Raw genomic sequence first — 20,984 nt, 5'->3', positions numbered from 1 at the left:
CAACTACCGATCAACAGAGTCATGAGCGTACCATTAATTTGTGATCTACGGGCATGTATTTAAGATGGGCTGCTAGTATTCACCGTACAGGTAGCAACTCCGCGCGAGTGAAGCTGTCGAGTTTGGCACAGGGAGGCGAGGGGTCTGACAGGCTCAAGCGCCATGCCAGCAATTCAAGCCGAGTCTCATAATGCGCATGTCACTACGTCTGTGGGACGAACTTAATTTACTGTGGCGTTATTCGGTTCTGGATATCGGTAGGTGCCGTCTGCGCCAGCGGACAAACGTGCATTAGACAAATCCTCGTCTTTGGGTTCGTCTCTTTTCGATCCGTGCAGAGCGCCACCGACGATGCCGTGCCCGCACGAGCCAAGTAAGCAAAAAAGAAAAGAAACAGCGGGCTTGCGACCGGTCGGAAGGCGGCGTCGTCGGCGGGCAAACGGAGGTTCCCGGTGCGAAAGAAGGTGAACCTGGGCGAGAGAACATATTCGCGACGTCGAGAGTTCGTCCTGACAGTTTGTCACAGATGTTCCATCCCGGTTCGCTAGCGCCGTGCGTAGGTGGTCGGACAATCTTGGCCTTGTCAGAGCACACGCTAATTGCGCACGATTCCCGCAAACTTGTTTTTTGTATCGGCACTTGTCGCGGTGGGATGGGTTAGGCGAGTGCTCTGGCTCCGTCAAGTCGCCGAGCAGCGTGCGTTGACCAACATGATGGTACATTGTGTCAAAACTGGAGATCGCGCACACGCCACCTGTATTGCAGAAAGCGCGAACTCCGTACAACTGTCATGTGCGCCAAAGAGCCATTTGACATGAATAGGTAACACTATCTATTTTTTAATAGCAAGGAAAATCGTAGACCCAAGAGATATACAAACACATCGTAAGACCCAACCGATGTACACACTCACAACAGAAAACGAGACCGCTTTGGACCAATAGCGACCAAAGATGACAATCTGACTCCAGGCACCATCCAGCACCACATTCCATTCCAATTAGATTGTTACACATCGTACGCCGAATCTTCCGAAACAAGAGAGGTTGATTGTAGTTAAAACAGCAAAACGCCACTATCCCAAACCCAAGCAGTACTCGTCAGATATGGCCCGTTCAAGCAAGAATGCTGCCAATCTTCATGCGCTCCAGCATACGCGCGCCTTCGACATCTCGTTCGGTGATCTCGTTGTCGCTGTCAAGTTCCATATTTTCCGGCAGAGTGGCGTTCTGGCCGCTGACGCCATTCATGGGAAGCGAAAGAGAGGCGGCAGACGTGGGCGGCAATGTGACAGCATAGCTCGTAGACTCGGACTTTCTGTATACCGGAGTTGTCATCGGCGGGCGCTGCTGCTGTGATATTGGCGTTATATATGACGAGGAGGCGTACGCGTACAGGTCGTTTGCGGGAATGACACGTGGCACGGACGCGTGATGTAGCTGCCGCTTCGCTGGCGATGCAAGCGCGATGCCCTGCTGTAGACCTTGCTGTGGTACTGTGCTCGCATAGACTGCCTGAGCCTGTTGTTGCTGTTGCTGTTGCTGCTGTATTATGTGTAGCGGTACGCCGTCGGTAGCATATTGAAATCCATAAGTTCCGGAAGACACAGATGTCGGGGACGAGTCGTGCGGGATCGATGGCATGCTGGAGTGGCGTGAATGGGACGACAAATTATCATGCACGGGATAGCGCAATGTATCGTGTCTGCTGTCGACACTGATAGGAACACTGTCGACGAGGGAGACAGACATCGAGCGCGCGGCAGAGACGTTGACACCGGGGTCGCGACCGTTTCCGTAGAGATGTGATCCGAGACTGCTGTTCAGGAGCTTGTCTTCGATAATTTCCATGTCTGCTGATGGCCACTTCTTCAAGAGCCGTTGGACTCGCATTCTGCATATATTTAGAAGGGAATGGTGGCGGGAAATCAACGAGAGGGCCTACCTTGCGCAGTCTTTGTCGATGCCGAGCTGGTCGCCAACGACGCGCCAATCGACCGAACCGCTCTTGGACTGGAACGCCACTATGAGGGTGTTGATCGCACTGATAATATCGGAGTTCGACATGAGATCTTAGCGGACCGGGAGAGGGGGAGGAGAGAAAGAACGATGACAAGCGTGGAAGGAAAGGTGGCGAAGAAGTCTGCAGATGGGGAGAAATAGCGAAGCAGGGAGGAAGACGGGGATTATGAAATCCTTTTGCACCCGGAGAGCGAGAAGGAGACTGGCGGCGGCGTGAGGATCAGAGAACTCAAGTGAAAGGGCGCTGGCGGCAGTAGCAGAATATGAACAAGCTTCAGGATCAGAACCGTACAGCGGAAAGTGGGCAGGCAAGAGGGCGCGGCACGACGCGCACGATCGACGCGCGTGCGAACAGAGCAGTGAACCGGCGGAGCAAGGACTGGCGGTGCGGATGTGGAGGGCTGACCAGAATGGCAGAGGGCCGCAGACGTCACCGTGACACCCGATCTCTGCCAGGCCCGACGCGTACGAACCGTTCACGCCTGCGGAACGTCTGCGGGTGCCAGAACACGGACTTCTCCGACCTGAACAGCTCTGAACCAGGCCGCTTAGCGCTCTGTCTACGCCGCGATGCTGGACGCGAAAAAGCTGGGGGTCTGGCGAAGTACTGCAGTCTTGCTCGACCGCCTGCCTGCTCACTCGTCTGCTTGCCTCCCACAACATCGTTATACCGGTACCGAAGTTGAGCGGAGCACGCGATCGCCGCCGAGGCTTCCGCCGATAGAGCGCAGGCAACAGTCCGAGAGCACCTCCGTCGAGACTTTTGTCGGCTCAGCGCGGCATGAACTGCCCGCCACACACGACGCGACAGGTCGCGGCGTCGGTCTGGTTGCATGTGACGTCATACCTTTCAAAGATCACCCAGCTCACATATCACACTTCCTGATGGGTCACATGGTCACAGACAGATCACACTTACGGAAATTTAAAGTTCGGAGCCTTCAGGCCGGCGACTGACCAGCGACTACCCTGATTTTTTGCATTCTGCTGAAAGCTGAACACAGCGTGAATCATGATCTCAGACGACAGTAGGATACTAGATTTATTCTATCACGATTGATTTACGTGCATCCGAGAACAGTACCTCGTATCAAGAGCAGGACGCAACCGTGGCGAACATGGCCACGAGGGCCAACCTAGGGGCGAGGTATCGCGTCATGGTGCCCAGAATAACACTGAAGCATTGGCTCAAGCAGATTTGTTATCACGGGGACGGGATGCAGGACAGGGTCCGAGACCCTTCTCGTTCAAGCGGTTCTGCAACAAGTTCTCAAGCGCAGACAGCAGCACCAACGAGCGTACACTCCCGCGAAGCTCATGCTTGCGACGTCGTAATAGCAATTGACATGGCATTTAAACAAGAGGTGGTCGCACGGTAGGTGGTATCCCAATAATGGGCTGACCAGACAGAGCAGTGGTAGACCGAGGACGACGGCGGTCCGGCTCGCTCTAACGGAAACTCGGCCCATGTGAGGACAGAGAGGTACGACAAAGATAAGGCGCTTCTCGAACAACAACTTGCCACGTTAAAAAGTCAATTGGTTTCCCACGGCCGCACTCTTCTCTTTTTCTTGTTCACTCCCTGGTCCTCTCTATACCTCGTATTCAACAATGGCCCCTCAGTTCACTCTCTTTTCCCACCCCGTCGGCCCCAATGGTATGTGCCCACGTCTCAATTGACCATTCCGCCTGGCTCTTCGCCAAGCCGGTCAAGCACGAGCACCCACTGACACAGTACATAGGCTGGAAGGTCGCCCAGGTCCTCTGCGAGCTCGGCCTCGAGTATGAGACCGTCATGAAGGAGTTCGGTGACGGCGAGAACGGCATGAAGACGCCCGAGTACGAGAAGTACAACCCCAACGGTCGTATCCCCGCCCTCATCGACCACTCCGCCAACGTAAGTTGCAATTGAGTTCAGCAAGCTGTTACTAGGCTGGATCTACTCCTTGACTGGCGAAATTAAGTTGTGAATATGGGTATATATGGTATTAACGTCGTTTAGGACCTCTGCATCTGGGAGTCCGGTGCCATCATCATGTACCTTGTCAAGAAGTACGACCCCGAGCACAAGCTCTACCCCGCTTCCATCGAGGAGCAGGCCCTTGTAGACACCTGGGTAAGTACAGTCAGTAGCATGCACCAAACAAAAACTAACAATCGCCTGCAGTTCTACTTCCAGATGTCTGGATTCGGACCCTACACCGGCCAGGCCGTGTGGTTCAAGGTCCTCCAGGGCAACAAGAACGTCGAGGCTGCGGATCGTTACGTTGCTGAGGTCCACCGCATGTGCAAGGTCGTCTCCGGCCAGCTCGAGCGTGAGGGCAGCGGCTGGTTGGTCCTCGGCAAGTGCACCATTGCCGACTTGTCTTTCCTGCAGTGGGTTCGCTTCCTGTACAGACTCTCCATCGACATCGAGAAGGAGTATCCCTTGATGTACAAGTGGAAGGAGGCCATGCTCGCCATGGAGGGCGTCAAGAAGTCCACGGTCGGTGAGGTCTGGGCTTAAATGCAGCCATCGAACATGAGCCCTCGGCGTGTGGGGACATGTTATAGACCCGTTGGTCGGGACGTTCTTGGATGCTAAAATAGATATGAATGAAAATTATTGATTAATGATTATTCATTTGTTCCGACCGCTATTTCACGGAAGAACAGCTCTCTCCTGGGTCCGGAGCAATTGTGCCTGCAAATGGGCAGTTGGGCTGTGGCCTCGTCACACTCTTACGGTTCGTGTTTCAGTCTTGTTCACAGCCACGCAGTTCGTCCGAGCTTGACTACGCGACTTGATCGTGAACTGCGAACCGAGACCCTCTCCTTGGCACACGCTAACTGCATCCCGTATTCCTGCTGATCGTGTTCTGAACCGACGCAGGACTCCTGCACTTCATTCATCTACGATGCCTGTCATGGCGACGGTCGCGTAGATGAAACCCGCAGACGCTGTTCCGAGAGCGAGATGAGTTAAGGGTTGGCGAAAGTCACGTGCGCTTATGCCGTCATTGTGTAGCTACGGGTCTCCCAGCTCATTGAAGTCGCCATCACCGAGAGTGCTGTGTATAACGGTGGCCATATGAGGGCGGTCTCGCAGAAATGGGCCCGCGGCGCACGCACAGTGTGCTCCAGACGACTATTCGCCTCCAGCACTGCCGCCTGTCGGCCCTGTTCGCGGACAATATGCACCACCACCATCCCCACTATCGTATCACGGAGTTCCGCGACAAGTAGCTTCGTTGGTAACAAGAGCAGGCTTCATACCACGGCATCTACATCTGCTACGCAGCTGCAGGGAGCAGTGCCGCTATTAACGTATTCAAGCATCGCTTCAAGCGTGTACGACGTCGTAATCGTCGGTGGTGGAGTATCGGGACTGACACTCGCCGCAGCTCTAAGTACGTCCTGCTCGTGCACAACTTCTTCGAGCCAACTGACGATTGATGCAGAATCTTTGCGAGCGACGTCAAACCTCCGCATTGCACTGGTTGAGGGCTTTTCTCTCGCGTCCGCACGCGACTGGTCGCCCGGCGAAAACGACTTCTCGAATCGAGTGTCGAGCATCACGCCCGCATCAAAGTTGTACCTCGAGCAGCGCGGGATCTGGGACTGCGTGCGCGCGGAGCGCGTGCAAGAGTACGATAATATGCGCGTGTGGGACGGAGTTTCGGGCGCACGAATCCATTTCGATAGTACCACTACAGTTGACTTCAACGATTCGGCAGCAGGTGGTAGCATTGCGTACATGACGGAGAATATCAACCTGCAGCATGGCTTGCTCAAATACCTCGCTCAATCAGCAGTTTCTCCATCGAATGGACCGGCTGTCGACATTTTCGACTCGACAAAAGTCGACAAGATGACTTTTGGCCCGGACCTGGACGACGTGAACATGTCAGGTTGGCCACAACTCACACTGTCGACTGGCGAAACGCTCCTCGCGCGCCTCCTCGTCGGTGCAGACGGCATCAACTCTCCCGTGCGCTCCTTTGCTGGCATCACAACTCGCGGCTGGGATTACCATCAAAATGGTGTGGTCGCGACGCTAGCGCTCGAGTGGGACGATCGTCAGCGCATCGCGTGGCAGCGGTTCTTGCCGTCCGGACCTATCGCGTTGTTGCCAATGCCAAATGGCTACGCTTCTCTTGTGTGGACCACACCTCCTGATCTTGCGAATCATCTGGTTAATCACGTCTCGCCGACCGCGTTCTGCGCTCTCGTCAACGCCGCGTTCAGGCTTGAGACGTTCGACCTCTCATTCTTGCTGTCACAATCCGACGAATCCACTATCGCCGACGAGTTTGAATGGCGCGACGCGCGCATCCCGCTTGAATACGAAGGTGCTCGCTTCCCTCTCCGCGTCGCTGATGTCGCCAACCGCGCAAGCTTTCCCCTCCGCATGCGTCACTGCGACACCTACATCGCGCCACGCATTGCGCTTGTCGGCGACGCAGCGCACACCACTCATCCACTTGCAGGACAGGGTCTGAATCTCGGTCAAGGCGACGTTGCAGCGCTTGTCGACGTGATCGACCGCGGCGTCCGGCAAGGTGCGGATATTGGTAGCGACGTTTTGCTGTCTGAGTACTGGGCGGACAGGTATCCCATCAATCACGCGATGCTCGGCGCGGTTGATAAACTGCAGAAGCTCTACTGCACCGATTGCCCACTACTTGTCGGAGTCCGCTCCGTTGGTCTTGAAATAGTTGACAACTTGCCATGGGTCAAACAATTTCTAATCAAGCAAGCGTCCGGTCTGTAAATGATTTTAGCAGTCGTTGTTTTGGCATTATTAAGTAGTTAATTTGCATGATGGCGTTAGTTACAACAGTAACACGACCGATGATCCACCAGCCCTGTCTCCTTTGACAAGACGATCCCGCACTTTAAGATGATGATGACATAACTGCGAAGCAGCGGAGAGAAAGCAAGACAAAAGTGGAACAAAACAGTGTAGAGTAATTGAGGTTAAGAGTGCTTTTAATGGGAGGAAAACTTGATTGATGCGCGGACAATGGCCATATGTATGTGCTAAATAGACTATATCACAATACTTAGATCTAGAGCTTGGGAGGCTTGTACACGATTTTTCTTGTCTTTATCGGCGACCACTTGAATCGTTTGACCCAGACACTGAGCGCCCAGAGGGAGCCGGTAACGATGAGGACCTTAAGACCGGTCTTCTTTCGGACGTCATGCTCAGGCTCAGCGGCCCAGTTGAGGAAGGAGGTGACATCCTTAGCCATCTGAGTAGTCGTCGCAGGAGTGCCATCGTCATACTCGACGAGGCCGTCGAAGAGAACACGTGCCATGGCAATGCCACCGCCAGGAAAGTACGGGTTGTAGTTCATGCCGCTAGCCACGACGACACCAGCGGGGGGCTCGTCAGGGTAGCCGGTGAGTAAACTGAAGACGTAGTCGCACCCGCCATGGCGGGCCTTGATGATCAGGCTGAGATCTGGGGGCAATGCACCTTGGTTGGCTGCTCGAGCTGCCTGCTCGTTGGGGTACGGAGAAGGGATGTAGTCGGCAAGCTTGCCGGGGCGCTTCTCAATCTCGCCCTCGTCGTTGGGCTCGGAGTCGTACTCGACCTCTTCGGCCATAGCCCGGACCTCGTTCGCGGTGTGGGTGACACCCACTAGCGAACGCCAAGCCTAGTCAGGTCAGCATACAGATCAGATCATTCAACAAAACAAAGCACTTACGACAAGGTTGAGAGAGTGGCAGGCGGCACAGACCTCTCTGTAGACCTGGAAACCACGACGCAGACTGGCGTGGTCAAATGTATCGAACCAGCCGGAGTGGGGCCACGGGTATTCAGTGGGGTGGAGACCATGCTCGGCCAAGGTGAGGGCCTGGATAGGGCTGCCGTAGAGGTGAACATACCATGCAGTGAGGCCGCCGGTCGCGACGGTAGCAAAGATGGCAGTGCGGGTGGTCTTGGAAACCTGCGAAACGGGTTGCATCAGCAATGATCTTAGCTGCGAAGAAAAGTGTGCGTTTCCGATCAAAGCGGAATTCGGCGTGCGATATCGAGTGATCTTGTGCCGGGCAGACGGCAACTTCGCGTGGAACAACCTACCTCGCTACTAGCATCCTTGGCTGACGTCGAGAAGCCGCGCTAAAACAGGGCAGTCAGAATCAAGCACCGTAGGATCGTAGTGCACAAAAAGTGCTGCACTGCCATCATGTGGCGGTAGTGAGCGAGCGCGAGACAGGATAGGTGTGCAGGCGCGCGAAAAAGTGGGCGCCGCGGGACGGGACATACCGACAGGGAGGAGGCAAGCCTCTTGAAGAGGGGCGAGCCGGACAGTCGGTTAGCCATTGGCGGAACGAAAAGGGCACGCACTGCCTAGCAGAGGGAAAAGGCGGGCGAGGGGGAGGCGCGGAGGCAGAGGGGGACGGGGAAGAGGGCGGCGGAAGGAGAGCCTCGAAGCGTGTTCTTTCTCGTCGCCGCTGCGACACGCCTCGCGCACACACCGACGGCGCTGGCCCAGCAAACAAACACGCGCCTCCCCATTGGTCCCGCATATCCACGCCGCCGCGTGCCGCTTGTGCCGCCCTCTTTGGCGCGTGCACTATTGGACGGCTTACAGCCGCGCCGCATAATATATGGGGCTTGTAATGTGACACGTACCCCTTACACAAACACACGCGGCTCACCTCCGAGAAAAAATATTTCGCCAAACTCCCAACACGCATCGCGGAGTTCTGTACAGTCCTCCTAAGCGGACCATCCCTCAGCCGGCATCCTCATATCGCCATGGCAAAGCCGAAGTCAAGAGAACCAAAGGCAAAGCCACAGCCGGCAAAGACGCAGGCCCCACCAAAAAATACTGCGACTAAGAAGGCTGCGGCCAAGCAAGGTTTGTCTATCGCAGAGTGCCTGTACGCCGCAGACGTCCCAGCAGCTAACCATTACTAGCACTACGACAAAAGTCACCATCGCCATCGCCGGAAGTTGATGAGGACGAATTACAAGCTGCAGAGATTTCTCTTAATGTCGAGTCAGACTCGGCAGAGGAGGAGTTTTCTGCTGAGGGCTTGCTCGACACTGGCGTGGATATCGATAGCGAAGAGGACGACAGCGACAGCGTTGACGAGGACTACGACGATATTATTGCCGCGGAAGAGGCTGACGGTGCGACAGAGGTCGAGGATGAGGGCGAAGATGACGTTGAGGACGTTATTAGCGAGATCGAGGTCATCCATGACGACGAAGAAGACGACAGTGACGACGAAACCGCATCCACCACACTTCCAGCTGCAGACGCCTCCCTCACTCTGACCCTCGACACCGAGACCGAGAAGACCATCAAGACCAAAATCTCCAAAAAGCGCGCCAAGAACGCCACCACTGAAGACACTCCAGGCGTGCTCTACATCGGCCGCATTCCCCACGGTTTCTATGAGACGCAGATGCGTTCCTACTTCTCCCAGTTTGGCGACATTACCCGCCTGCGTCTGTCCCGAAATAAGCACACCGGTAAGTCGAAGCATTACGCCTTCATCGAGTTCGCGTCCGAAGAGGTCGCGCAGATTGTTGCCGAGACCATGAACAACTACCTCCTGTTCGGCCACCTGCTCAAGGTCTCCGTCGTGCCGCCCGAAAAAGTTCATGCCAAGCTTTTCGTTGGCGCCGACAAGAAATTCAAGCAGATCCCCGGCGCAAAACTGGCTAAGCACCGTCACGATAAGAAGCGTACAATCGATGATCTCAAGAAGCTTGTTGACCGCGAGGAGAAGCGCCGGAAAACGAAACAGGACAAGTTGGCAGAACTCGGGATCGATTATGTCATCCCAGCTCCCGCGCTTAAAACCGCATAGAGAGGAATATATTGATCGAGAATATCGTGATCTACCCCTTATACTATATATTACACACCTATACGCACGAACATCATTCAAAAATAAAAGTGACTGATTCCCTTGACTATTGGACTTTTTTCGTTGGCTTTTTTGTCTTCTCGTTTACTGTAGATGCCCGCACCGGCTTTCGCCGCAAACCCGCAATTAGTACTACGCCCTTGGTGAGTGCGAACACAACAGCATCCTTGATCGCGTAGTCAACGACCATGAACCACACTGCGACGGAAACACTTCCTCGCGGCGCTGAAGTCAGAGAGAGTATCCGTTCTGCCCAGCTTGGGAACATGCCAGGCGGCAACCAGAACATGGCGGCTTTTCTGTACTTTATCCTTACACCAAACTTCATGCCGGAAGTGCAAACCCAGAGCAGGCGCTTGACGAGTTTCTTAAACGACGTGCTCTGTTTGCTGATGTCGGAGTCTGGTGGTGTTAGCCTGGACGCATACCCCCGCATTCCTATTATGATTCTAACTTACTCAGCTGCTCAAGTTGCTCCGTGAGCTTCTCAACTTTCCGATTTAGTTTCGCCCATTTCGCGAACTCATCCTGTGCGCTTGTGTTTGTCTTCTCTGTGTTTACTGCGAGCGTTTCCCGCTGCGTCTTTTGCAGTTCCTGGATCGCCCGCGATGCCTTGCCGGGAACGTATGTCGACCACAGATACCACGCCTGATTGTTGTCAGCCCGAATGCAGCAGTCCCAGCACAATGCAGACTTACCAATTCACTAATATTTTCTTTCCCAACGGCTGCGATGATGGCATTAATCAGCACCACGCCGATCACAATCAAGATAACATCAACCATGCTGACAGCCCAGTCGTATTATGCCACGACAAAGGTCCAATTGCGCGCAGCAAAAAAACCAAAGAAGAGTGATAAAACACCTCAAATGATTAGCAAGTTGCCAAATGTCTCTAGTGCATTGAGACGGTGTGAATGAGGTTGGTGTTCCTAGATGGACTCAGCTAGGCTCATCTGAACAGCCAGCTGTACGCTTCTCGAGCCGTCTCTGGGACAGTACAACACCCTCCCTAAATTCATTGCTCACACTTGTAAGCCGATGGGTCTCGTGGAATATGTAGGTCTACGGAGCTAGGGCTTGTGCGGATAGCAGCGTGACTGCTCTTTCCACCCATCGCGCTGGAATCACGCGTGGCCAACGGCCGGTCGTCTACGGCAATCTTGCTTGCATCGACTTGCTACTTCGCCTGCACCGCCGGTCTCGACACCATCCCTCCACACCACCACCGAGAACATCAGTCAAAATGGGCAGAGGAAAGCCAAAGTACGTTGCGCCCATAGTTTACAGATGAGGCCTTTTGGTTTCTTTGATCACAGGCGTGTTAACGAAATTGCAGAGGATTGAACGCCGCGCGCAAGCTGCGCACCCACCGCCGCGACAACCGCTGGGCGGATCTGTCTTACAAGAAGCGTCTTCTCGGCACCGCCTTCAAGTCGTCCCCTTTTGGTGGTTCGTCTCACGCCAAGGGCATTGTGCTCGAGAAGGTCGGCGTCATGGCCAAGCAGCCTAACTCGGCTATTCGCAAGTGCGTTCGTGTTCAGCTCATCAAGAACGGCAAGAAGGTCACTGCCTTCGTGCCCAATGACGGTTGCTTGAACTTTGTGGATGAGAACGACGAAGTTTTGCTTGCCGGTTTCGGTCGTAAGGGCAAGGCCAAGGGTGATATTCCTGGTGTGCGATTCAAGGTCGTCAAGGTTTCCGGTGTGTCCCTTCTGGCTCTGTGGAAGGAGAAGAAGGAGAAGGTGTGTTACTCTTGGTCTTGCTTAGTTGAGGTCATTATACTAACTCTGTGTCTAGCCTCGTTCATAAATCTACTTGGTTTTTTATTTGTATCAACATTATATGGGATGTCAATAAAAAGTATTTGTAAATTCACATGCACTTCTATCTAAACATGGGCACGCTAGGCATTGGGCTGCACAATCACGGACGGCTTGAATAAGATCACTAGCGAGTCTGCGTTTCGGCACTGCTGAACTTGGAAGAAGGAGGAGAGGAGAATGGGGATGTCCTCAGCATCAGCGGCTTTGATGCCGCACTGTGGTTCGATGGTCATTCGGTTCTTGTCGAACTTTTCCAATGGCAGTGGATAGGTTACCATGACGTATCGGGTTTCCAGGCTCATGGTCGCCATGAGGCTAAATGCGTTCTCAACCAGCGAGAGCACGTTTGCAGGTACAAGCTGTGATGGCTTGACACTGTTCTCGGGCATCGTGTTGGCTGCATTGATGTTCCAGATGTTGGTGTGCAAGAATGAGCTTGCAGCGTGCTCGAGATGTGCATTGTATTCCGGCGTGTCTGTAAGCTCGACGGTTGGTTTTGCTGTCGGTAGAACCGCGCGTACTAACATCCGACGCCATATCGCGATCTCCCCGGGCGTGTAATAACGCGCGAGCCGCTTCTCCGCTTTCTTTAACCGCATGGACAACGTGAGATCAATACCGGGATGCAGATACCTCCCAAAAATCTCCTCCGCGATCCACCGCGCCAGCACTGCGCGCGACGCGTAGTTCGTTATGAGTTTCGTTTTGAAGTCAAGCCGCGTCTTGCGCACCCAGTCGGGGTACTCTCTGACTTTATCTCGGAGCATTAGCGCGGCCTCAATGAGGTCTTTGTCGAAATTTGCAAACTCAGTTTGGTACGTCACGTCGTCGCGCTCCGAGCGGGAGTCTTCGATGTTCTTCCCCGCCAGTTCGTTTTCGGTGGATTGAAGCTTTTTGTCCAGCGCGTCGCGTTCGGCAAGGAGTGCAGTGTTGGTGGCGGTTAGGGAGTCGATCAAGGACTGCATACTTGCGAGTGCGGCAGTGTTGGTGGTCCCTGTCGGAGGCGCCGGGGGTGGTGGGAGGTCGCGTTCAGTGTTGGCGAGAGGGCGAGCAATTCCGTTGGACGGTAGCTGTCCTTTGGGAGCCGGATGATCGGGAATGCTCGAGGTTGACGAAGTAGCCGGTGTCGACGCGCCATGGCCCGACGCAGGTGCTTCCTGCTGCTGCTGCTGCAGTGATGGTGTTCGCATCGTCGACGATCGCCGTGGCAAGCTCAACACACCCGCTGGTGCATCTTCCGAGCGCGCTGTAGCACTAGCAGGCAGCGGCGGCAGCGGCGCGTTGAAATTCCGTTGCTGCTGTTCGCTCATGGACTTGCTAGTCCCCAGCGGCGGCGGCCGTGCCGGCGCGGGAGTTTTGGAAGACGAACCCTTTTGTGTCGACTTGCGATCTGCTGACAGCGCCGACTCAGAGGATTTGTCCTTTTTGTTGAACAGGCCCATTTTTCAATGTCCGGGTCTCACTGTGAATCGCGGGAAGGACTGAGAGGTAGAACAGACCTAGGAAGGCGTAGAGCGTTCCAGATGAGTACATTTGCCGTTCGCGATGCGATTTCGCCAGAGGCCTAAACAGCGTACGCCGCACTGCTCAGCCCCGGCACCGCCGTTGTCCCGGCCGCCATTCCACGCGGCCGCTCCAGAGCCACACCAGTCGCAACCGCGCCTCGCAAGCACTAAGAACCGCGCCGTCGTGTCCATACTGCTGTGTGCTACAAGTGCAGGTTTATAACCTGCACTTATCAGAACAGAAGAACGTACCGGTGGCGTGGCTTCAAAACTACGGCAGCGCAGGATTAATCACTGCTCGGTTTAACGTTTGGCACTAGAACACGCTAAGGTTTGTCGCGTTGTCGGAAATCGACACGTGTTGGGACTTTGTGCAATATCAAATGACGTCATGAACTGCCTGTTCACTCGTGCGGCTGACCTCTGCGAGATATGCCGCGTCTACAAGTCGTTCGAATATCCAGTCCCACCACTCCATCTCTCTTGACCTCTGTTCTCTCACCGATATTCTCACAGGCTCCACTATAATTTTTTCAGCAACTCCCACAAGCTCCTGGCCTGCTATATCGACGACGGCGAGCATGGCGAAGAGCCGTTCCTCATCGAGAGCCAGCTCGACCGTTTCCTCAAGATGATTCTCATCATGGGTCTCGCGCATGTCTATCGCACATAGGAGAATCAATGGCACCTGATGACTGCTGCTAACAACGAGGCTCCCATCGTCAGCCAATAAGTTTTAGCCATCGCGACGCCAATAGTGAAGCACGCGGATGTACGTTTCGCGACGACATGGAACCTCGACACCATGGCCAACATCAAATAAACAACTCCACCGCAGCCACCTCGATCATGCCCTTGCAGCAGAGTGTACACAATATATGAACTACGCTCGCCCCGTCGAAACCACTCCACTCTGCCTGACCGACCGCATGCCGTCCGCTGCACATCTCGCGCTGCTACAGCTGCATATAGCAGCGATAGCTCGAACGTGGAAAAGTTGAATCTTGGTGCCACACTCGCCGCGGCAAGAAGTTGTAAAATTGCTGCCTTAGAGTAAATGAGGCGTTTCGGGTAGTGTTGGACGTTTGGCCAACAGTGATGTGTGTTTCAGTGGTTATTTGCTACCGCCTGTTACCTCAGCGCATACGCCGTGGTGCTATTCCGAGCGACGAGGAGAATGAATATTTTGGTCTCCTCCGGCGTGCGCTTCGCTCTCGAATACTCGCAGTCTCGTCATATCATGCACATCGTCACAATCTGAGACTTCACGCTAGCTAATGAATCACTATGTACAATACATAACTACACATTACAATGGACGAGATCAAGGGGAGGTGTTCACGGTTGGTCGGGGGTGTCAGGGCATGCGCTCGACGGGTTCAGAGCTAATACACGTTCAAGGCATTCTATTTTAGAGGTTGAGAGAACGCAAGATAGCATATTTCACAGTTACTAAGACTGTTCACTGTATCAGCCCGCCGCGGACACGGCGGCCGCTGATCGTGCCCGTCACCAAACTGCATACAATCGCAAGAGCGTTAGCAGCGCCGTATATTGTATAAGAGCGGCCCAGCATATCAGCCTGTTGTCCAAGGCCTTGGAGTAATACTCGAGCGTCGGCACGGCGGAAGAGGTAGTGTAGACCGTAGTCGCCGCGAAAATGAACAAGTCTCTAGTTTCAGCCCTCTCCGCCTCTACTTACTTTGGAAGATAATTTCTATTTCTGTATCCAATGAACTAAACTAATACCAGTTATATAGCCCGCAGTCACAACAGATCGCGAGAACAAATCACAAATAAGCAACCAAACCGAACAAGTACACAAAATACACTCTTACACTACTTGACACACACACAGACTATGCGACGCGATACGCATGATCGCTGTCAGGCGCGAAGACCTGGATCGTAGGAGTCTCTGGCCGCAGCCCCTCGGGCTTCGGGGTAGCGCTATTGGCGAGCCCGGTGTTGAGAACAGGGAGGTTGGGCGTGAAATTCCGCGTGCCGCCACTGGCGGTGGCATTACTGCTTGCCGATGTGGCACTGTGGCTCTGCTTGACTCCTCGCTTTGGCCGCGGTCGTAGTGCCCTGGCGGACAAACACGAACGCGGGCACACGCCTTGTGCTGACCGGTCGAGCTTCACACAGAGAGCCCAGCCATCGTCGTACTCGTGCAGTATGCGCACGAGCTGACCTTCCTTGAGTGCCAGCTCGTCGTGCATGGTTGGCACGTAGTCGAGGATGGTACGGTGCACATTCGACGTCGAAGACGAGGCCTCGACAATGGCGCTAGCAGAGACGGCAGCAGCGGCTGCGTCAGCAGCGGAGCTAGCGGATGCGAAGGGGTCGGAGATGGTCGGCTGCAAGTCCCTGCTCTTGATACTTTCGGCGTCGGACGAGGACGAGGCAAATGATGATGGCCGCGAGTCTTCAGACAGCGACGCAGGGGATCCAAAAGGAGCCGCGCCAGCCACGACAGCGTCAGGGGCAGGGGATGCCGTGTAGGCATCAGCATTGTTGTACTCCGAGGCAGGAGGCGATGGCATCTTCGAGTACTGCTGCGACGGCATGGGAGACATCATGCCCGCGACCTGAACGTCACCGGTAGACGTACGCATGGTAGGACGGCCGGTGGAGAGAAGAGATAGGGGCAGCAAGCCAGAGGAAGGTCGAGACACACGGATCGACAGGTGAGGCGCCTTGCTCAACGAATCCGTGACGTGCGCTGTGGGTGGGAAGGTCGGGTTCGTAGCCGAGTCAGTTGAAGCCATCGGCGGCATGCTCTTCTCGTTCATATCATTGTCTCTGTGGCGGCGGGCAAATCGGATAGCGAAGAATGCGATGAGGAAGATCAGGGCTGCGCCAGCGATGACGCCGATTGCGATGCCGGCACGCGCACCAACTGAGAGCGTACTGCCGCTAGTGGATGTGCCAAGACCGCCGGTACTGGCGGCTGTTGACGTTGACTGAGCCGAGGAATATGTGGACGTAGGGGTCGTGGTCGTAAGGGTCAGGAGAGTCGTGACGGCGGAGACGCTGGGCACGTAGGAGGACGTCGAGACGGTCGCCGACGAGGCAGCGGCAGACGACGAGGTATATGTGCTCGTAACGGTCACAGTTCTCTTAGAGGAGGAGGACTCCGCGACCGCGCTGGAGATAGACGCGTCTGGAAATACCGCATCAGCGCCTATTGGCAGATCAACAATAGGGGCAACTTACAGGAGACCGTGCTAGTTGCGTACGTCTCAGTGGTGGTCTTCTTGCTCTGCGTGACGGTCAAGGTCTTGTAGAGCGTGAGAACCTGGCGACGTGCCAGGGGCTTGTTGGCGGCGGCGGCGGCGGCGGCGGCAGGGATGGCGACATTGTCGTCGTCGACGTCGAGGAGCTCTGGCTCCTGCGGATACAGTGCCTCGGGCGGCACGTTGCGCGCGTGGAAAAGGTGCCTATGACGGCGCTGGAAGTCGGCCATGGCGAAGGAGGGTGGCGATGTGACACGACGCGACGCGGTGTGAGGTTGGCCGGAAAAGGAGCGGGCTGCTGCGGAGCGAGCCGGGACAAGGAGCGGATCGCGTGAGGTGGACGGCACGCGTGCAAGGAGGCTGGCGGAGACAAACGAGCGCGACCGCGAACACAGGCCAAAGGAGTGCGGACCTGTAGCGGGAGGGAGTGGCGGGCGGCGAAGAGGCGGGTGGTGAGAAGGAGAGGAGGAGAGAAGCAGACCGCGCGGTCAAAATCCACGACGGTGTTTGTCCGCCGCCGCGTCGCGTGTTTTGCTTTGCACTCTCACCGCGTCTCAAACCTTCTCTCGGCACGGCCCCTGACGCTCCGCCACATTCTCGCCTTCTTCTGCCACCACGCTAGGCCCCCTTCGGCGCCCGCGCCGCAGCCCAGCCCCCCAGCCCGGTGGCCGTCCTGCACATTCCGCATCGATTCTGCAGGAGCCTGCGCGCCGGCTGCGACGCGTCGCGTCGTGTCGCGTTCGCGCTGCGGTGCCAGCGCCTGGCTCAGCGCGGCCCCTCACGCATTCCAGCAGCCCTTCACATCTCTCGCTCGCCGGCACCGGCCGCTTCACCAGGCGGCGCTCCGCCACAGGCCAGCAGCCCACGTCGCACAACCACCGCTCGCACGCCGGACGCGGCGTCCGGTCGCAGAGCACCGCCACAGCCGCGCCGCACGCCCCAGCCCCTTTTCTCCATCCGACGACCCCTGCTGGCGCACGCACGTCCTGCGCAGTGCTGCCCGCATGCGGCACCCCGACAACACGGCCTAACCCCCTTCGCTCGCTCTCGCTGGCACACCCCCGTCGGCCCGTCCGGTTGCAGACACACTGGCGTCTGACGCGCAGCGGCGGCTCTGCACAAAACACATCTTACAATTGACTACTTGCCTGGTTCAGTACAGTACTAATCCATCTCCGGATGGCGTCCGCGCCGCGCCACATCTATCCAAAACTCGCTTGTTCCTGCGCTACTTCTCCGCACCGGCTGAATAGCGCCCTGCAGACACACTCCTGATAACTGGAATCGCAGTCCACTCCTGCTCCGAGCTCGCCTCGTCGGCGAAGGGGTCCTCCTCCTCGTCTTCCTTCACGTCCTGGATCTCAATGCCGACGCGCGCGACCTCTGCTGGCGGCGAAAACCCAAACGTGACCGCCACGCCGCCCTGCTCGGCCTCGTGCGCAAGCCCGTCCGTCCAGAAGCGCACAAGAGCCATCTCCTCCACGCCCTTCCGTAGAGTGTACTCCGGGCTCTCCGCGCTCGTGTACACTATCGCCATCAGCCCCTCCTCCTGGTTGAAAATACCCGGCGGCTTGCTCTGGCACGCAGTCGCGCTCGCGCCCTCGATGCCAATTACAAAACTAAACTCGGAAAATACAACCTCGTCCGCGGGGTAGCTCGGGTTCAACGAGTACGACACGATGATCGACGTCTGGTGCGCCTCGAACTTCCACGCCGGCTTGACAATGACCGGCACATAGGCCTCGTTCGTAACCGTGTACTTGAACGCGATCGCCGGCAGCGCCGACAGCATCTTCGAATTCAGCATGAAGTCGCCCGAAGGCGACGGCTCCAGTAGCGACGAATTTGGTAGAATCCGGTCCAGCACCTCCGTATTGGTCACACGCAGCGGCACCGGCTCCGACGCCGGCGTATCCTCCGACAGCGACAGCGCAATCTCGCCTACAACCAGAACCTGGCTCGCCACACCGCCCGTCATGCTCACGTTCACACGCTCAACAACGCTGCCCGAGAGTCCTGGCGCAATCGGAGTCCGCACAGGTGGTTGCGGCTCGGCAATGAGCGCCTCTTCCTCCTGTACCGGCGTAGCTGCCGGCTCCGGGACCGACACAACCGTCTCCTCTGCTGGCGATGGAGTGGCTTCCACCTCCTTCGCTCCCTCCTCCACCAGAGCTGGAGGCAACACCTTCTCCACGATAGACTCCTCAGTAGTAATCTCCGCCGGTACCGGCAACTCCTTCTCGGTGAAAACCTCCGGCGTAGTCGCCTCTGGCGCAATCTCCGCAACCGAAGGAGCGACAGACTCCTCCGTAATCGGCCCCGCATGATGCTCGCCTCTGTGTGCAGGCGGTGGTGGCGGAATGCTGTGGTGCTGCTGCAGTACATCTGGGACAGGAGGGAACCCGCCCGACATGTGCTGGGCTGGCACCTCGCTTCGCCGTCCGCGCCCAGAGCGTCCTGAGATCGTCGGTCGCGACCGCAGCGTCGAGGCAACCCGGTCAACGGCTGCCGCGGCCGCGTCGCTCGTGTCTCTGATCGCTGTCGGCTGGATATCAACGTGCAGCGCCTGCTCCGAGTGTTCGTTCGGTGGGCCATCGCTCAACGTTGCGAACGAGCTGTCCTTTGCTGGCGGAGGTGGAATCGAGTATCCTTCCGAGTCCACGCGAGGCGGCGTGGACTGCTGCGGCGGCGGCGGTGAAACAACGGCGGGCGATGGAGCATGTGCAGCTGCAGGCGGCGGCGGCATATGCTGCGGCTCAACCGTCCCAATGACATGAATCGCGTCTGGATCGTTGTTATGCCCGTTCCCATTCGCCGTATGGTAGTCGTAGCTCGCGCCGAACGATGTAAGATGCACCGGCGTCGACGGCGCCGAAGACGAAGCAAAGCTGCCGTGCCGCATCGAGCTCATCAAGCTATCAACTCGCATCGGCTGCGCCGGCGGCTGCTGTAGCTGCTGCGACTGCAATGGTTCCACAAAGGCCGAGGTCTTACTCTTGCCTGATGCAATTGATGAGACCTCCACCGAGCCCTCCCGAGTGGACGAAGAATCGCCGAGCTGCTCACCGTGCACTTGCTTGCTCTTATCCTTGCTACTGCTGCTGCTTCCGAACAAACGTCGTCCGCCAGACTCGGACGACTTGAAAATCGTGCTCACCCGATTAAATCGCGAGCTCTTAGCCGCAGCGGGCTTCACCGGCGGCGGCGTCATCTGACGCGTCATCGACACGTCAGGAAGAGCCGCTGTCGTCCGTCGCTTCGAGTGGATCGCGTGCATGGATGGCGATGCCACGATCATCGCCGAGGATTGCGACGACGTCATATTCTGCTGATGTTGCTGTTGTTGCGGCAGCGGCGGCGGCGGCGCCGTGGTGCTCCGCGACGACGACTGTCCTCCGTGCGAGTGCGACGGCGGCACCGGCGGCGCCATTGAGTACCGTGCCTTCGCGGACCTCACGGGCGTCGGCGCGCCGTTGGTCTGGATCCCCACGGCAAACATCTCAATCTCGTCCTCAGGCTCAAACGACAAGAACTCGTTCAGATTCGCCTCGCACAACGACACAATCCGCTGCGCCTTGTCTACTTCAGACGTTGAGAACCGCGTCAGCACGTCTTTCAGCATCAAAAACCGGGCATGATCGATCGCCTGCAGCTTCTCAAACACCAGTGGCGCCTGCGAGTCCCACTCCGCGACCGTATTATTGACGTACTGGTTCGCGCCCGCGACCTTCTTCGAGCCCTTCCGCTTGTACTTTTCTGCCTTTTCCTCCGCCTCGTCAATGTCCTGCGCGACCCGCGCAAGATTTTGCTGAATCGCCGGCATCTCCACCAGCGCGGGACTGCGTTCACCGTGCTGACGAATCGGGCTCATCATCTCGCTCGAGATCTTGTTAGCGAACGAGTGGCTGGCTCCGGCCAGTGTTGCGGTCGACTCCACAAACTTGTTCCACACCCCCGTGAACGAGCCCAGGCCAATGGTTGATACATCCGGCCCCATAACCCGCGCTGATAGCGCCGCGAGGTCGGTTGCGTAGCGCTGCTCAATCTTGTATCGCTGCTCCAGCCAGTCCGCAATCTGGTCGCCCGCGAGTCGGGCATATTCAAGGCGGTCGTCCAGCACGCTTACCGCGGATGTCGGCGACAACGCAGACTAGATTCACAATCTCTTAGCACATGCCATGTAAGACGCTCGATTTGAGTGCCGCGAGCCCGGCGTAAGCTGCGCGGGGGGTACGAGGCCGCTGGGCCAATGCGAGCACGGCTATGCGGGAAAAGCCATCTCGCCCCAAACACCAGCATTCCGCGGTCGTCTGCAACTCGTCGAATGAGTGAAAACATACCAGGATCTTGTCCGCATACTTGGACCGTGTTAGCGAGTCGTCCATGGTGACTGCTGAGCGGCAATTGTGCGATAGCGGGATGGTCAGCTAGTTAGACGGCCTGGTTCAGCCATGTCCAGCGCTGCAGCCGAACCTTAATTGGCCGAGGGCCGACAGCGGAGAAATTCACTGTCCG

The 20,984-nt window shown here is 56.6% G+C and overlaps 13 protein-coding genes across 13 annotated transcripts; 4 read left to right on the top strand and 9 right to left on the bottom strand.

The window, feature by feature from the left end:
- Nucleotides 1-221: 221 nt before the first annotated feature.
- V1518DRAFT_404607 (uncharacterized protein) lies at nt 222-722 on the bottom strand (the record flags this gene model as incomplete). Its single annotated transcript, XM_066901896.1, has 1 exon — nt 222-722. The coding sequence occupies one exon, from the start codon at nt 720-722 to the stop codon at nt 222-224; it is 501 nt and encodes a 166-aa protein (XP_066760848.1).
- Nucleotides 723-918: 196 nt separating this feature from the next.
- V1518DRAFT_211457 (uncharacterized protein) lies at nt 919-2,175 on the bottom strand. Its single transcript, XM_066900917.1, has 2 exons — nt 1,945-2,175; nt 919-1,893 (listed from the first exon to the last, which is right to left on the bottom strand). The coding sequence occupies exons 1-2, from the start codon at nt 2,064-2,066 to the stop codon at nt 1,116-1,118; spliced, it is 900 nt and encodes a 299-aa protein (XP_066760847.1). The 5' UTR covers nt 2,067-2,175; the 3' UTR covers nt 919-1,115.
- V1518DRAFT_211548 (uncharacterized protein) lies at nt 1,936-2,976 on the bottom strand. The gene has a single exon (XM_066900918.1). The coding sequence runs from the start codon at nt 2,682-2,684 to the stop codon at nt 2,073-2,075; it is 612 nt and encodes a 203-aa protein (XP_066760846.1). The 5' UTR covers nt 2,685-2,976; the 3' UTR covers nt 1,936-2,072.
- A 540-nt stretch (nt 2,977-3,516) lies between these two features.
- V1518DRAFT_211550 (glutathione S-transferase) lies at nt 3,517-4,663 on the top strand. Its single transcript, XM_066900919.1, has 4 exons — nt 3,517-3,678; nt 3,764-3,918; nt 4,024-4,137; nt 4,189-4,663. The coding sequence occupies exons 1-4, from the start codon at nt 3,633-3,635 to the stop codon at nt 4,525-4,527; spliced, it is 654 nt and encodes a 217-aa protein (XP_066760845.1). The 5' UTR covers nt 3,517-3,632; the 3' UTR covers nt 4,528-4,663.
- Nucleotides 4,664-5,054: 391 nt separating this feature from the next.
- V1518DRAFT_413873 (uncharacterized protein) lies at nt 5,055-6,990 on the top strand. The gene is made up of 2 exons (XM_066903421.1): nt 5,055-5,410; nt 5,462-6,990. The coding sequence occupies exons 1-2, from the start codon at nt 5,092-5,094 to the stop codon at nt 6,772-6,774; spliced, it is 1,632 nt and encodes a 543-aa protein (XP_066760844.1). The 5' UTR covers nt 5,055-5,091; the 3' UTR covers nt 6,775-6,990.
- Nucleotides 6,776-8,529, bottom strand: V1518DRAFT_413870 (cytochrome C1 family-domain-containing protein). The gene is made up of 4 exons (XM_066903420.1): nt 8,281-8,529; nt 8,095-8,133; nt 7,718-7,960; nt 6,776-7,666 (listed from the first exon to the last, which is right to left on the bottom strand). Exons 1-4 carry the CDS (start codon nt 8,335-8,337, stop codon nt 7,073-7,075), a joined length of 933 nt encoding a protein of 310 aa, XP_066760843.1. The 5' UTR covers nt 8,338-8,529; the 3' UTR covers nt 6,776-7,072.
- A 196-nt stretch (nt 8,530-8,725) lies between these two features.
- On the top strand, nt 8,726-9,945 carry V1518DRAFT_413867 (uncharacterized protein). Its single transcript, XM_066903419.1, has 2 exons — nt 8,726-8,878; nt 8,938-9,945. Exons 1-2 carry the CDS (start codon nt 8,776-8,778, stop codon nt 9,837-9,839), a joined length of 1,005 nt encoding a protein of 334 aa, XP_066760842.1. The 5' UTR covers nt 8,726-8,775; the 3' UTR covers nt 9,840-9,945.
- On the bottom strand, nt 9,710-10,850 carry V1518DRAFT_413864 (CHD5-like protein-domain-containing protein). The gene is made up of 3 exons (XM_066903418.1): nt 10,598-10,850; nt 10,358-10,547; nt 9,710-10,301 (listed from the first exon to the last, which is right to left on the bottom strand). The coding sequence occupies exons 1-3, from the start codon at nt 10,682-10,684 to the stop codon at nt 9,946-9,948; spliced, it is 633 nt and encodes a 210-aa protein (XP_066760841.1). The 5' UTR covers nt 10,685-10,850; the 3' UTR covers nt 9,710-9,945.
- A 295-nt stretch (nt 10,851-11,145) lies between these two features.
- V1518DRAFT_426342 (40S ribosomal protein uS12) lies at nt 11,146-11,711 on the top strand (the record flags this gene model as incomplete). Its single annotated transcript, XM_066905980.1, has 3 exons — nt 11,146-11,165; nt 11,239-11,644; nt 11,700-11,711. 3 exons carry the CDS (start codon nt 11,146-11,148, stop codon nt 11,709-11,711), a joined length of 438 nt encoding a protein of 145 aa, XP_066760840.1.
- A 5-nt stretch (nt 11,712-11,716) lies between these two features.
- On the bottom strand, nt 11,717-13,478 carry V1518DRAFT_413859 (uncharacterized protein). Its single transcript, XM_066903417.1, has one exon. The coding sequence runs from the start codon at nt 13,165-13,167 to the stop codon at nt 11,806-11,808; it is 1,362 nt and encodes a 453-aa protein (XP_066760839.1). The 5' UTR covers nt 13,168-13,478; the 3' UTR covers nt 11,717-11,805.
- Nucleotides 13,479-14,927: 1,449 nt separating this feature from the next.
- V1518DRAFT_413856 (uncharacterized protein) lies at nt 14,928-16,983 on the bottom strand. The gene is made up of 2 exons (XM_066903416.1): nt 16,450-16,983; nt 14,928-16,396 (listed from the first exon to the last, which is right to left on the bottom strand). Exons 1-2 carry the CDS (start codon nt 16,697-16,699, stop codon nt 15,090-15,092), a joined length of 1,557 nt encoding a protein of 518 aa, XP_066760838.1. The 5' UTR covers nt 16,700-16,983; the 3' UTR covers nt 14,928-15,089.
- A 599-nt stretch (nt 16,984-17,582) lies between these two features.
- On the bottom strand, nt 17,583-19,878 carry V1518DRAFT_413854 (Muniscin C-terminal mu homology domain-containing protein). Its single transcript, XM_066903415.1, has one exon. The coding sequence runs from the start codon at nt 19,789-19,791 to the stop codon at nt 17,698-17,700; it is 2,094 nt and encodes a 697-aa protein (XP_066760837.1). The 5' UTR covers nt 19,792-19,878; the 3' UTR covers nt 17,583-17,697.
- A 48-nt stretch (nt 19,879-19,926) lies between these two features.
- On the bottom strand, nt 19,927-20,972 carry V1518DRAFT_382069 (uncharacterized protein; the record flags this gene model as incomplete). Its single annotated transcript, XM_066901658.1, has 2 exons — nt 20,810-20,972; nt 19,927-20,619 (listed from the first exon to the last, which is right to left on the bottom strand). Coding segments are annotated over exons 1-2 (738 nt in total), but the record flags the coding sequence as incomplete, so codon positions are not given.
- Between the last annotated feature and the right edge of the window lie 12 nt (nt 20,973-20,984).

The sequence above is a fragment of the Limtongia smithiae genome (genome assembly GCF_038497785.1).
Source record: "Limtongia smithiae strain NRRL Y-17922 unplaced genomic scaffold V1518scaffold_3, whole genome shotgun sequence".
Lineage (NCBI taxonomy): Eukaryota > Fungi > Ascomycota > Lipomycetes > Lipomycetales > Lipomycetaceae > Limtongia > Limtongia smithiae.
This window is presented reverse-complemented; position numbering and strand designations above follow the sequence as displayed.

What these genes read in the sequence shown, in the direction of transcription:
- V1518DRAFT_211457 (XM_066900917.1), bottom strand. Translation starts at nt 2,066, where the DNA reads ATGTCGAACTCCGATATTATCAGTGCGATCAACACCCTCATAGTGGCG. An exon ending in ATCGACAAAGACTGCGCAAG is followed by an intron (nt 1,894 to 1,944) that starts GTAGGCCCTCTC and finishes AAATATATGCAG; the next exon opens with AATGCGAGTCCAACGGCTCT.
- V1518DRAFT_211548 (XM_066900918.1), bottom strand. Translation starts at nt 2,684, where the DNA reads ATGTTGTGGGAGGCAAGCAGACGAGTGAGCAGGCAGGCGGTCGAGCAA.
- V1518DRAFT_211550 (XM_066900919.1), top strand. Translation starts at nt 3,633, where the DNA reads ATGGCCCCTCAGTTCACTCTCTTTTCCCACCCCGTCGGCCCCAATG. An exon ending in CCACCCCGTCGGCCCCAATG is followed by an intron (nt 3,679 to 3,763) that starts GTATGTGCCCAC and finishes CACAGTACATAG; the next exon opens with GCTGGAAGGTCGCCCAGGTC. An exon ending in AGGCCCTTGTAGACACCTGG is followed by an intron (nt 4,138 to 4,188) that starts GTAAGTACAGTC and finishes AATCGCCTGCAG; the next exon opens with TTCTACTTCCAGATGTCTGG.
- V1518DRAFT_413873 (XM_066903421.1), top strand. Translation starts at nt 5,092, where the DNA reads ATGAGGGCGGTCTCGCAGAAATGGGCCCGCGGCGCACGCACAGTGTGC. An exon ending in GACACTCGCCGCAGCTCTAA is followed by an intron (nt 5,411 to 5,461) that starts GTACGTCCTGCT and finishes CGATTGATGCAG; the next exon opens with AATCTTTGCGAGCGACGTCA.
- V1518DRAFT_413870 (XM_066903420.1), bottom strand. Translation starts at nt 8,337, where the DNA reads ATGGCTAACCGACTGTCCGGCTCGCCCCTCTTCAAGAGGCTTGCCTCC. An exon ending in CCAAGGATGCTAGTAGCGAG is followed by an intron (nt 7,961 to 8,094) that starts GTAGGTTGTTCC and finishes CCCGTTTCGCAG; the next exon opens with GTTTCCAAGACCACCCGCAC. An exon ending in GCCACTCTCTCAACCTTGTC is followed by an intron (nt 7,667 to 7,717) that starts GTAAGTGCTTTG and finishes TGACCTGACTAG; the next exon opens with GCTTGGCGTTCGCTAGTGGG.
- V1518DRAFT_413867 (XM_066903419.1), top strand. Translation starts at nt 8,776, where the DNA reads ATGGCAAAGCCGAAGTCAAGAGAACCAAAGGCAAAGCCACAGCCGGCA. An exon ending in GAAGGCTGCGGCCAAGCAAG is followed by an intron (nt 8,879 to 8,937) that starts GTTTGTCTATCG and finishes AACCATTACTAG; the next exon opens with CACTACGACAAAAGTCACCA.
- V1518DRAFT_413864 (XM_066903418.1), bottom strand. Translation starts at nt 10,684, where the DNA reads ATGGTTGATGTTATCTTGATTGTGATCGGCGTGGTGCTGATTAATGCC. An exon ending in AAGAAAATATTAGTGAATTG is followed by an intron (nt 10,548 to 10,597) that starts GTAAGTCTGCAT and finishes GACAACAATCAG; the next exon opens with GCGTGGTATCTGTGGTCGAC. An exon ending in GGAGCAACTTGAGCAGCTGA is followed by an intron (nt 10,302 to 10,357) that starts GTAAGTTAGAAT and finishes TAACACCACCAG; the next exon opens with ACTCCGACATCAGCAAACAG.
- V1518DRAFT_413859 (XM_066903417.1), bottom strand. Translation starts at nt 13,167, where the DNA reads ATGGGCCTGTTCAACAAAAAGGACAAATCCTCTGAGTCGGCGCTGTCA.
- V1518DRAFT_413856 (XM_066903416.1), bottom strand. Translation starts at nt 16,699, where the DNA reads ATGGCCGACTTCCAGCGCCGTCATAGGCACCTTTTCCACGCGCGCAAC. An exon ending in CGCAACTAGCACGGTCTCCT is followed by an intron (nt 16,397 to 16,449) that starts GTAAGTTGCCCC and finishes CGGTATTTCCAG; the next exon opens with ACGCGTCTATCTCCAGCGCG.
- V1518DRAFT_413854 (XM_066903415.1), bottom strand. Translation starts at nt 19,791, where the DNA reads ATGACGTCGTCGCAATCCTCGGCGATGATCGTGGCATCGCCATCCATG.